General features: G+C 33.5%; 1 protein-coding gene across 1 annotated transcript; it reads right to left on the bottom strand.

Moving 5' to 3' along the window:
- Nucleotides 1-8098: 8098 nt before the first annotated feature.
- On the bottom strand, nt 8099-11941 carry LOC136821252 (uncharacterized). Its single transcript, XM_067077480.1, has 6 exons — nt 11465-11941; nt 10935-11203; nt 10531-10616; nt 10213-10362; nt 9483-9581; nt 8099-8477 (listed from the first exon to the last, which is right to left on the bottom strand). Exons 1-6 carry the CDS (start codon nt 11573-11575, stop codon nt 8170-8172), a joined length of 1023 nt encoding a protein of 340 aa, XP_066933581.1. The 5' UTR covers nt 11576-11941; the 3' UTR covers nt 8099-8169.
- Between the last annotated feature and the right edge of the window lie 201 nt (nt 11942-12142).

Here is a 12142-nt window from a genome sequence, read left to right as displayed (position 1 = left end):
CGCCCCTCTCAGGTCTTTCTGGGTGGTGCACTGCACACCCTGCACCCCCTGCCAGGCCACCACTGTGCATGACCCCTTTTACGATTGATGTTGTTTTCCTATCTTGAACTGATTTTATTTTTAGTCTGTTACGTAGATCGTTGATGCTTGTATTATAATCTGTTTTGAGGATCGTACGCATGCAGTTGTTTTGGCAAACTTCTACTTTGTTTTTGTTTTTTTGTGAGATGTTGACTAGCCTGGGAATCCAAGCGTTAAACCTTTTTCACAGTCTAGTTTATGATATTTTTGCTGCTTGTTTAACGCTTGGCGCAGGTAACTCGCCTGCAATGCAGGTTCGGCTTGATTGGCCAGCTTTCGGCGTATTATCTAGCAGTATTTTCGCGCGCAGTTTGATAATTTTGATGCGCGCGCATAATTTATGGAAAAAGCTGACTCTGCAGAAAAAGGAAAACAAATGAAAATGAAAACATAGATTTATTTTGAAACAAAATGGCTGTTGGCTGGAAGTCTAAATACGGTGGCTGATGTTTTGATGTGGTTTTTAGTAGTTTTGAAAGTCTTTAGAGCTTGTGAAAGGGTTTTTATGGTAAGTTGATTATGTGTGTTTGCCTGGGTTTCCAAAGTTCAGAAAGTCTGTCAACGATGGTTCACACACAGACTGTTTATAACATTCTGTGTCAGACTTAATCTACCTGCACCAAGCTCTATAATTTTAGAACTTTGTGAAGTGAGGTATTTTTTGTTTTTTCTAAGATTATGAGCTTGGATTCCCAGGTTAGATGTTGACTAGTGCTGGACTACCGTATTCTAAAATACTCCTACCTAACGAAAGGTATATTTTCTTTTTTGTCGAGATGTTTATATTTTTTTGTAGGTTATTAAATTTGTGAATAACGTGTCTGCATTTGCAGTTGTTCTGTTGATGGTGTTTTCAATATGGGTGTTAAAGTTTAGGTTTTTATAAAATGTAAGTCCGAGAAAATAGATTTCATTTACTTTATCGATTTTTTTGTTTTTGATTGTATATTGTCTGTGTCGATTTCTGCAGGACTTTTGGTAAATATGATGTATTTTGTTTGTTGATTTTTAATTTTCACTTTTCACACAGTGTAATTATTTGATGTAGAAGTTTTTGTAAAGCTGGATTATTAGAGTAGTTTCTATTTCTTCTTAGTGCGTAACTAGGTCATCTGCGAATTGAGAGAGAAAGGATTTTTTTTCATCTGTAGGAATGTCGCTTGCAAATGATATGAAGAGTAGAGGTCTTAGACAACTGCCTTGAGGGACACCTTCTTTGGGTGAGAGTTTTTTTGATTTTTCGTTTTCAATCAGTATATGGATTTTTCTATTGTGTAGGAAACTGTTGATGATGTCGAGGTTTTTATTTTAGATGTCGAGTGATTTAAGTTTAAATAGAAGACCTTTTTTCCATATTTTGTCGAGGCATTTTTCGAAATCAATAAATATTGCTTCTACACTGTTTCTGCGATTAAAGGGTTCTGTTATTTTTTGTGTGATTAAAAAAAGTTGGTCGTTTGCGGATCTCTTTTCTCTAAAGCCTGATTGTTCTTTATTGATTTTTTCGTTATCTTCTGCCAATTTTCTAGGCAGAATTTCTAATTTTTATTTCAATACACCGTTTAACAGCGGTTGGTTCGAAACGCAGGACACAGGACCCAGGAGGCAGGACACAGGACGCAGGTCAGTGCTGACAGGTCAGCTTTAATTGCTGTAAAAAAAACAAAGAAAAAGTTTGAAAAACACTTGTAATTGTTAGAAATATCATTCTGAAGGTATTTTATTGGTCTAGAACCTTTTTAAAGGTCAAAATCTATCCACATGCTTGCCACGTGCTTTTGCATTTTGTGCCGTGTATAACACGGACCTATAATACTTGTATTATATATTACACATAAATCACGCATGTATAGTAGCAGTTATCTTTTCAATGTCATTGACATGTGACATATATGTTATACACAAAATACATGATGTGTTAAAAATATTTATCTCATCTTTAAACAGCCCCAACAGGAAAATAGCTATTTCACAATCGCTATATCATATCTCATTATATCTCCTGCATCACCTTGGGTATGATAACAAAAATTGACTAAAATAGCGTCAAAGGTTTGTATTTTATTAATATATCAATATTTTCATTCCCTATCTCGTATTTTTGATGAAAATGACGTCACTATTTTCATATCTCTAAAACAGCTCTCTTGGAGCATTTAATGTTTTCAAAATATATAAATCTATATCTACTTGCACCATCAGCATCCTATTGAGCATGAAAAAACATTTTGTTGTAAACTGATGTACACACCTTGTATTTTGTGCTAGCGTCATCATTTACATAATTTAAATGTCATTTTGTCAATATTTAGGATTGATGGCTTGTCATTTAAAAATCTTTTAAATAGCGTATTTTGTATAATATATAATTTTCCATTGCGTATAATGTTTTTAGAAACATTTTATACATTATATGTTACGAGTGTGTTACAATTTTCCGGTCTGTAGTTTGTATGACCTGCGTCCTGTGTCCTGTCTCCTGCGTCCTGTCTCCTGCGTTTCGAACCAACCGGTTTAACAGTGTAGACTGCGCACGCGTATGAACAATTTGCCATTGTTTTGATTTTGGCAACCACGGGAAACTTCACTCTCTCCCGTAAAAAAATGGTAGGTAAACATCCAGTTCTCATAAGAAAACCCAGCAGAGAAATGGTAGGTAAAGAACTCCTTTTAATCATAACTTCTTTTCCTATAGATGAATTTTTGTGAAATTTTCAGGAGAGATACATAAAATTGTCATTAATATCATGTTCAAACATCTAAAAAATTCTCTTTAAAGGAAAGAAAAAAATGGAAATGTTTACATTTCTCTAACCTTCCACAGTACTAAATTGAGCATTTTTACCTACCGCCTCTACGGTGGAGATGGCGAAACTGTTAAACGGTGTATTGTTTTTTCAAGTATATTGCCTAGTTGGTTGAGGAGAGTTATTGGTCTGTAGTTTTTTGTGTCGTTTTTTGGTCCTTTGTTTTTGTATAAATAACATGATCACTTTTCCCTCCTTCCAACGTTCGGGAAAATATCCTATTTCATAGCATGAATCAAAAATATTTTTTAGTATAGGCTCAAGGTATTTTATGATAATATTTTGCATGTTGTCTATTCCAGGAGCTTTTTTCTTTGAGAGTTTTTTGATTATTTTTGAGATTTGTTCTGTTTCGAATTGGTCTGATCGAGAGTAGATATTTGTAAAGTTTGTTTCATATTGTACCATGTATTGACATTGTTTTCATGCTCTGTGTCTACTGTTATATTACCTTTGAATATCTCCTCTTGACTTTTCCTGAATAGATCAGCTATCTCATCGTTTTTTGTTGTATCCTTTTTTGTTGTTGGGTTATAGATTTTTTTGATGGATGACTTTTCTTTTTTTCTTTGTTAATGCCTTTCCATGAGTCTTTGGAGTTTTTTGAGTTCGCAAGATCTACGTTTTTGTTTGTGAATGTTGACTCAGATTGTCTTATGTCTTTTTGAATTTTTTTGTGTAGATTGTTGATTTTGGTTTTTGTGACGGGGTTTCTGGTTCTTCAGTATTCTTTTTGTAGTTTTCTTTTTTCCTTGATGTCTTTCCTAATTTGAGAGTTTATGCCGTGGTTTGATCTGCTTATTGTTGTTTCTGGGATAACCTTAGTAATTGTTGTGACGTATTTTTCTAGTCTAAAAATGTTTTCAATCGAAGTAACGAAATTGCCAAGTGATTTTCAAATTTTGAAATTTAAAAAGAACAAGAAAATTTCAAATTTCAAAATTTGAAAAATTAAAAATGCTTAAAAAGTTTATTTTTCAAATTTTGAAATTAGAAAATTGCTTATACCTCGATCAACGTAACCAAAGTGCCAAATTAATTAATTATTTATTAGAAAATCTAATTTCTAAAAACCATGAGTCAAAAGCGGTCACTTGAGAGGGCCTGCCTTTTCATTTTATCTCTGGGGATGGGAAAGGAGAGTTGTTCTCCTTCAAGTAAAGGTGATTGTCGTTCCAAGTTAGAAATGGATGGCATAAACGTTGAATATATAGCGCAGCTTATTGGTGAAGGAAAAACGTACCAGCAAATCAATGATATTTTAAAGGGAGAAAATCCAAACCAGAGAGGATTTTCACTACGTTCTGTCAAGAGATTTTGCTCTTCAAATGGTCTATCAACAGTGCTTGGAATTGATCAGTTGAGAACTGAAGTTTCAGATGCTGTAAATGAGGTAAAAGGGTGATCTTTGATTTGCAAAATTTTGAAAGAAAATTTTAGAGTCATTTGTAAGTTTTTTTACAGTTGAAAATGAACGTTACACTGATGAACATCTATTTTACTTCCAGGATTTTGGTGAATCCTGACTTATCCGAATACACTCTTTTTATTTCTATTTTAGGTTGGTCCGACCTACGGCCGTAAAATGATCACCGGATACCTTCGAAAAAAATTTCCCGGTATAAAGGTTGGAGAAAATAGAGTAGGAGAAGTTTTACGAACTGCAAACCCACGGGCTCATAATCGAAGAAGAATAAAAAACGCATGTTTAGCTATAAGAATCACTATTAATAAGCATACATCAATGCTCTTAGTCAAATTACTCAATTTCTTTTATGAGATAGATGTTTTTTTTGCTCATGAGGGCTTACTTTTGAAGAATTTGTGTGTTTAGACATGAAATTTTGGTTGCTTGGCGTGTTTTTTTAGAAAAACTGGCCAAATTCGACATTTTTTTATAAGCACATTATCAATTAATTAAGTATTAGCTTATCTCGAGATTTGCTCTTTTATTTTTTGTGATTTTTTGCACAAAGATGCATAACTATAAACCCTCGAATGTGACGGAGCTCGATTTTTAGGAAAAAAATTTTAGGGTAAATTTCAGCTAAAAAAAACGCCTAAAAAAAGGGTTTTTTGGTCTTTGTGAATTATTGGATCATTGTTTTTTTCTGATTTTTTGCATGAAAGTAGATAAAAGATGGCTCAAGCTGATTTTTGTAAAAAAAGAATTTTTCAGCTCAAAAAACGCATCTTTATCAATAAGAATCACTATTAATAAGCATACATCAATGTTCTTAGCCAAATTACTGAATTTTTTGATGATATAGGTGTTTTCTTTTGCTCACGAAGTCTAGAATATAAAAAAATATTTCAAGAGCATGAAATATTGGTTTCTAAACGTTTCTTTTATAAGAAACAAACAACTAATTTTAATAGATCGTCACTATTTGTGTTTTGAATGATTTTTTAATGGTCACGCTCACGTAGATATCAATTATATATGTGTTAAATGCATAACCAGGTAGGTCCATAAAAGTATCACTTGTTTTTACTTGATGATTGTATTTTCGACAAATTCGGCATGAAAATTTGATATTTCCATGAAAAAGCTTTTCTTTTAAATATCACGAAGAAAACTTAATATTTTCTTAAAATACAAAAAAAGAAAAGATAGTCAATCTAGAAACATGAAATATTTACTTTTCAATGAAAAACGACAAAAGGAATTATCAATCTTTTCGAAGCAAGAAATATTTAAAGATAATCTTTTTTCGAGAACTTAAAGAAAAAGAATCTTTTCTTAAAACTGTAAGGAAAATTCGATATTTCCGAAATTGTACGTTCGAAAATATTAAGTTTTCAAGAACAAGAAACTGGAAAGACTTATATTTCATGCAGTGAATATAAAGGAACGTTTGCTTAACCGTATACCGTATCGCGCTGATTACTTCGGTCACAAGTTACACATAGACCAGAACGAAAAACTAGTCATGTATGGCGTGACACACGTCATCGCCACTGATGGACACTCGCGTTACATTGTCGCTCACTCAATAATGCCAGTGAAAAACAATATGGTGATTTACAAAGAAATATACTTGTAAGTTTGTCATGATTTTAAAACATCTCGCTTTTATTCCTTGTCATCCACTTAAAATTGGCGCGAGATACAGGTCTTTCAATTGTATCCTAGTGTTTGTTTGAAGAGGCCCCCCCCCCCCAGCGGTTTGCGTGATGGCGTGATTGTGGCTTTTTTCTTGCGTGATGGCGTGATTTGAGATTTATTTTGGCGTGATGGCGTGATCAAGATTTTGGCGTGATGCGTGATTGGGCAAAAATTTGAGGCGTGATGCGTGATGCGTGATTTGGGCTATTTTTCGCTATTTTTTGCGTGATGACAAATTTTAGCGATTTTCGTGATGCGTGATGGAGAAAATTTTTTTGCGTGATGGCGTGATGGCGTGATTAAGGGTGCCGCTGGGGGAGGTCTCTTTGAAAACTGCTAAATGTGTTATTTTATTCTATATTATACTTTATTTTTAGGCATTCTTGTCTATCCTTTGGAATGTTCCATCAAGTGCGTGTTGACGGTGGAAAGGAGTTTTTCTTGACACTTGGAATCCAAGAAATCTTCGAAGACACGAGGACCAGAAATGACATCCAATCCTATAAACAGACCCAGTCTAAAAAGGTTTGTATACCTTTAAGTACGAGCTGATGGAATACGTCACTGAAGTTGTAACACAATTTATCAAATTAAAATTTATTTAATATCTAATTATGTGGAAACTAACGGAACTGAAGGCAATTTTTTTCCCAAAAGCGTCTTCTAAACACTATTTCGTTTCAAAATAGAAAGAAGCTTCTTGTGAATCTATCTCAGTTAAATATAATTCTTTTTTATTCTTCAGAATTTGCCGATCGAGAGATTTTGGGTGGAAATCAACGTAAGAGTAAATTACCCATTAAAAGCTGCGCTTGTAATTCTTGACAACGATAATGTGATTGATATGGATAATGAAGCTCACAAATACTGCGTTTCGAGTGTGATAATATTAGTCGCAAAAATCGGCGTGACAAAGTGTGTCAACTCTGGGAATGAGCATTATGTGCGAGGTAGGTTGTAGTTTTTCAAAATCAAAAACTAACAGAATATACTTGGCTGAAGGGTGCAACAGTTTAGAAAAAAGGGCCACCGTCGGAATATAGTTAGAGACCTAAGAATGCCTTGCTGTACCTGTCGTCTAATCGACTACAATAAAAAAGCTTTATAGATTTATTCTTGTCTTGAGAGAAATAATAATTTAGCTCTTAAAATCTTTTAGGGAGAGGCAGACCTTCCCGAATAAAGAATGCAACTGCAAATGCTCTGACCCCCTTGCAAATGGATGACCTTCCCGATATGGAAACTGCTAAAGGTATCTACGAAGAAATTTATGATGGTAATATAAATCCCGAAAGTGTTTTTGGCCTAGACCCATTACAAGATTATCCTGGTTTGATTGAGTTGCGAAAATCCGAATTTCTCCGAAACCATCACTTGGATGCAATCTTTGGAGAAGTGGCCAATGAAAACCCAAGACCTTTTCAAGAAGCAATCCTTTGGTATATTGACAAAACAACGGAGCTCTTTCAACAAACTCTTTGATTAACTAAAGACATGTTTAGATTATAGTTAGAAAATGACAGAACTTGTAACTTATTTGTTTTATTTGGTATACAAAACTAAAACAAGAAGTCTTTGATGTCAAAATCCTTTATCAGTTCCTCAGAGGCATATTTTGGTCGTAATGCTTGAATGTTTTACATTTTGCAGGATCTCAAAAAAGTTATAATAGAAAATTTAAAGAAGTAATTATTCAGAAACACCAAAATATTTTTTTAATGAATATATATAGGAGGTTTAATAAAATTCAGGTTGAAAAGCCAGAGGAATATTAGAGAAGTTGCCTACTCTTAATAATGCGTACGTCAAGATTATTTTATTGTCGGGTTTCCCGATAGGAAAATGATGGAATCTTGGGTTACACTATTTTTGTAAAATATTTTCAAAGCACAGTCAAAGTAGTAAAAAATATAAGCTATAAATTTTCTAATTTTCTTTACAGTAAAGTCTAAATAACAATTTGTGGTTCCAAGCTCCAAAAAATACGAACAGAGGCTCATTTGAGCATTTTGGAATATTTTTGAGATTTTGAAGGGATCACGAGATTTTTCTCCGCCAATTTACAAAGGAAGTAAAGAAGAAGTGCGACAAACATTTTGTTAATTTACTTTCACTCGAAAAAATATAAAAATACTTTCTAAAAACATAAGATATTCGTGTTCTTGATTTGTCTCAGCTTTCGTTTGCGATTAGGGCTGCCATGATCGGAAGGATTGCATCAAATGTGTGATTTGGGAATGTGGATAGATCTGGACTTCGACAATTTGGGCATGAAGGAGTGGCACCCAATCCTTCGATGCACTCTTTACATGTTATCAATTGTTTACAGCAATTCGAGTAAAGTAACGGTGATGTTACTATCGGATCACGACACACACGGCACTCAAGTGCCTCTTTCAGTGCTTTGAAAAGTGCTGTATTGTTTTCTTCTTTTTTCTTCATGAGGTCAAGGATGGCTTGAACATTGCTTTCGATGTTGTCTAAGAGGAAAAACCATATTTTTAAAACATTATTTCACTTTTATTATTATAGTAGCTACCTTTAAAGCAGAATATTATAAATATAAGAATGTTATGAAATGAATGTTGTGTTTTTCATGAAAAGCCATAGTCCAAAAAACTTGTTCCTTTTAATCATTGGAACTCTTACCAAATTGTTTCGAGGAAAATAGGAATTCCACGAAGAGTATAGTTTATTATAAATGAACTATGGCATCTAATCTAACATCATTGAATCAGGACACTTATAACCATGGAGGTAATAAAAATATAGATGGAGAGTCAATGCCTTTTGTTCTATTTTGATTTATCATCGGAAGCAAACAGCTGTTTGGTTGCTTTGGGAATAAGATGATTAATTTTGGGTATACTCGTGGGAATATTTAAGACGAATGAAAAGACATTACATTTTTAACAAGTATATTGAAATATAATAGCCTTGTCATGAAAAATTGAAAAAAACTTCACATAATAAGCACAATACTCCAAACTTCTAGAGGAAGATGCCCATAAAGCCATCGGTAGATTTAAAAAAGAATTACGTGTTACGATTTGGAACCTTGTATCGATCATTTTGTCAGAGTATGAAAACCGCTGCCCACTTAGCCGTGAAGATTTTAAGATAAGAAACTTTCAATGATAATGTGATACAACTTTCAATGTTAACAAAATGCCAGCCCAAAAATGTGTCCTTATGAAATTAATATACTCTTTTAGTCTTACATCAGTTGAAACTATTTTGAATCGCATTTTAACAAGGATTTTCAGCAAAATTAAGTTTTTCAAAATCAACCAAACAGTCTCTTTCTGTTCTTATAAAGTTATAAATTGATGTTTTTTGCTTCCAATGATGGTACATCAAAGAAAAGCCGCTTTGAATAGATTTATAAAAGATTTCAACGACCATTTAGGTCATTACCGAAACGTTTTCTCTCCATCTATATCTTTATTACCTCCATGTTATAACGATATAAAACTCAAACTAACCAATTTTTGGGGGGATGGATGGAGGACTTGAGCTTTCTTCTTTTTGTTCTTCAGTTGCTGCAAAGACTTTTCGGGCCGGCTTTTTCCAAAAATATAATTCTAAAACACAGAAAAGAAAAATTTTAAATACTAATGCACGCTTTTTTATAAGGAACACGTTTATAAGGAACTTGAGGCTGAAAATGGTCCAAAAAATAAGGAATAGTTAAGGAACTGCCCAGGCTCAGAATAAGAAATCAAGTTAAGGAACAGTTGGGTAAAACTTGAACTTTCACACTTTTCTAATAACTTAAACAAAAATATGATAAAATGTTGCTGAAAACGACATTCAATGTGTCAAAAAGAAAAATTTATAGAAATTATATTTATACAGAAGTAAGGAACTCGATTAAGGAACTTTGAGGCTGCAATTCTCTTGAAAAATAAGGAACTCCAGGCTCATAGCTAAGTTAAGGTATCCTTATAAAAAAACGTGCATTTTGAAAAAAAAGTTCCTCGTGCTTCTCTCGACTCTCGTTAGTAAGAGCAAATTTATTAAAAAAGGCCTTTGTGTACAAGAAAAACATTTTTCCAATCAGCTGATATTTCTCGTAAATTTTGTTAATTATTCCAGACTAGACAAACAAAGTTTCAATTGTCGATTGATATCCAAAGCCTTTCTTGCATGTACGTAAATCTAGGTTTTTTAATTATTAGAAATATCTACTTTATGAAAAATGCAAAATTGTACCTCTTGTCCCCTCAGAATCTAAAATCTCCTTTCCAGAGGAACTAAACAGGACAAGTAATTGATTGCCAAATTCTACTCTCGCTTTCCTTGTTATGCTATCCACGTTACAATTATCTTCACCGATTGTAATATACTTCTCTTTCAGAAACTCTAAAAATAATAATAACACATTTTAGCTAAATTGACAAGAGGCCAAACCTTCTCTATTAAATACAACGAAAATGATATTCACAGTTCAAGATTTCATTTTATTAGGCAATTTAGTTCCTTGCTATCTTAGTCTCGTGAGGGAAATTAGAAATTACCAAAAAAACTCACCAAAATCGTCACCTCTCTTTTTCGCAAGAGTGACTTTCAATGAATAAGTCAGGTTTGAAGCATTTGGTCGTTTTCTGGACAGTTTGCTGAAGAAAAATAAATTTGTTTTCTCATTATAAACAGTTAAATCAACTATGAAATAGTAAAGGATAATCAGCTACTTTCATTTAAAATCTAATCTTAACTTGGACCCCATACTGCCCCCCCCCCACGCACACAAAAAGCTGTCCATAAGTTCTAGTAGTTCAGCTACAAAAAGATATTTCACGGATACATTATGTGGATATCCCATTATGTACTGCCTAATCTAATTCATTTTTTACTGGAGCTTAGTGTTATGAAAAATAATGTGAAAGCCTCGAAAAATGGTTATTGCGGTAAGAGGGCACGAGAAATGATCTTACTTTTGAAGTGTGGTTGATGATGTTTTTTTAAACCTAGCCAGTAAACAAGACGGTCCTGGTGTTTCTTCAGCCTTGTTTGGAGTATGGCTGCCAGTACCTTCTGCGTTTTGACCTGGGTTGGCTGAGTCACTGGGATCACCTCTGACTATGAAGTTTGCACCACATAGAGCATTTTCAAGGATCGGGAACTTGCCGTCCTCCGGGAATTCTGACTGGGGCGATTGGGCATCCTCCCAATCCTCGGTAATGAACAATCCAACTGCGTTCAACTAAAATGAACAAGGGGAAGGAATTAGCCTTCAACCAACTTGCTTCATTTTTATTTACAATTCAATAATTCTGACAGAAATCCTTGAACAGAAATGAGTCCAAGGTAAAAAATATTTGAACTAAAAAAGTATGATTTAATAGTTGGCAGAGGTCGGCCTGATAAATACGAAAATTGTGTGAACAGATAGTTAACAAGGAAGAAAACAAAGCAAACTTTCAACCGTAGACATTATTTAAACATTTAAAAGCCTAATCATTACCTTGAATATTGTTGCAAGTCTTGCTGGTGTTACTTGCGCTCGTCGTAATGTAATACGCAAGTTTGATGCTTTATTAGAGCGAAAAGTGAACGATGGCTCATAATCCATCATTAAGTTCTTCTTGACGAACGTGTTACCTCTTTACGTCGCTATTTCCAAATGAGGTCATATGGTTTAAATATCTTCAAAAGTGGAAAACAAAGAAAAAAACAGCCATCTTTCTTTACAACAAAATACTTCTTTTATGGAAACTGTGTCTCTTTTCCATATGTGCTACAACTATTATTATTGTTTTAGAAGATATTTTCGGTGCTTGCTTTGGGTCCATTTTGAGACACTAGACAATAACGTCTGCATATTTTTGGCGGGTCACTTTCCTTTTCTCACGAGAGGAAGAAAAAAAACATGTGATTTTCTTTTCTTTAAATTTTGTAGTGTCCAAGGTTTTCCAATTATGTACTGTTTATATATTGCTTAAATAGATTGAAATATGACAGTCTTGTTTTTCATACATCCAAACAAAGAATGGCACTTTTATTGCAATGACGCAATGTCTAATTTTCAACAAAAGTTCAAATTTATCATTTTTCATTTTTCAAATTTTGAAATTTGAAAGTTTTTAGTTATTTTTAAATTTCAAAATTTGAATATTGTTTGGCACTTTCGTTACTTCAATTG

This window comes from Clytia hemisphaerica, unplaced genomic scaffold (assembly GCF_902728285.1).
Source record: "Clytia hemisphaerica strain Z4C2 unplaced genomic scaffold, Clytia hemisphaerica genome assembly, whole genome shotgun sequence".
In the NCBI taxonomy this organism is placed as follows: domain Eukaryota; kingdom Metazoa; phylum Cnidaria; class Hydrozoa; order Leptothecata; family Clytiidae; genus Clytia; species Clytia hemisphaerica.
The sequence above is the reverse complement of the archived record's forward strand: the minus strand, read 5'-3'. Positions and strand labels throughout refer to the sequence as shown.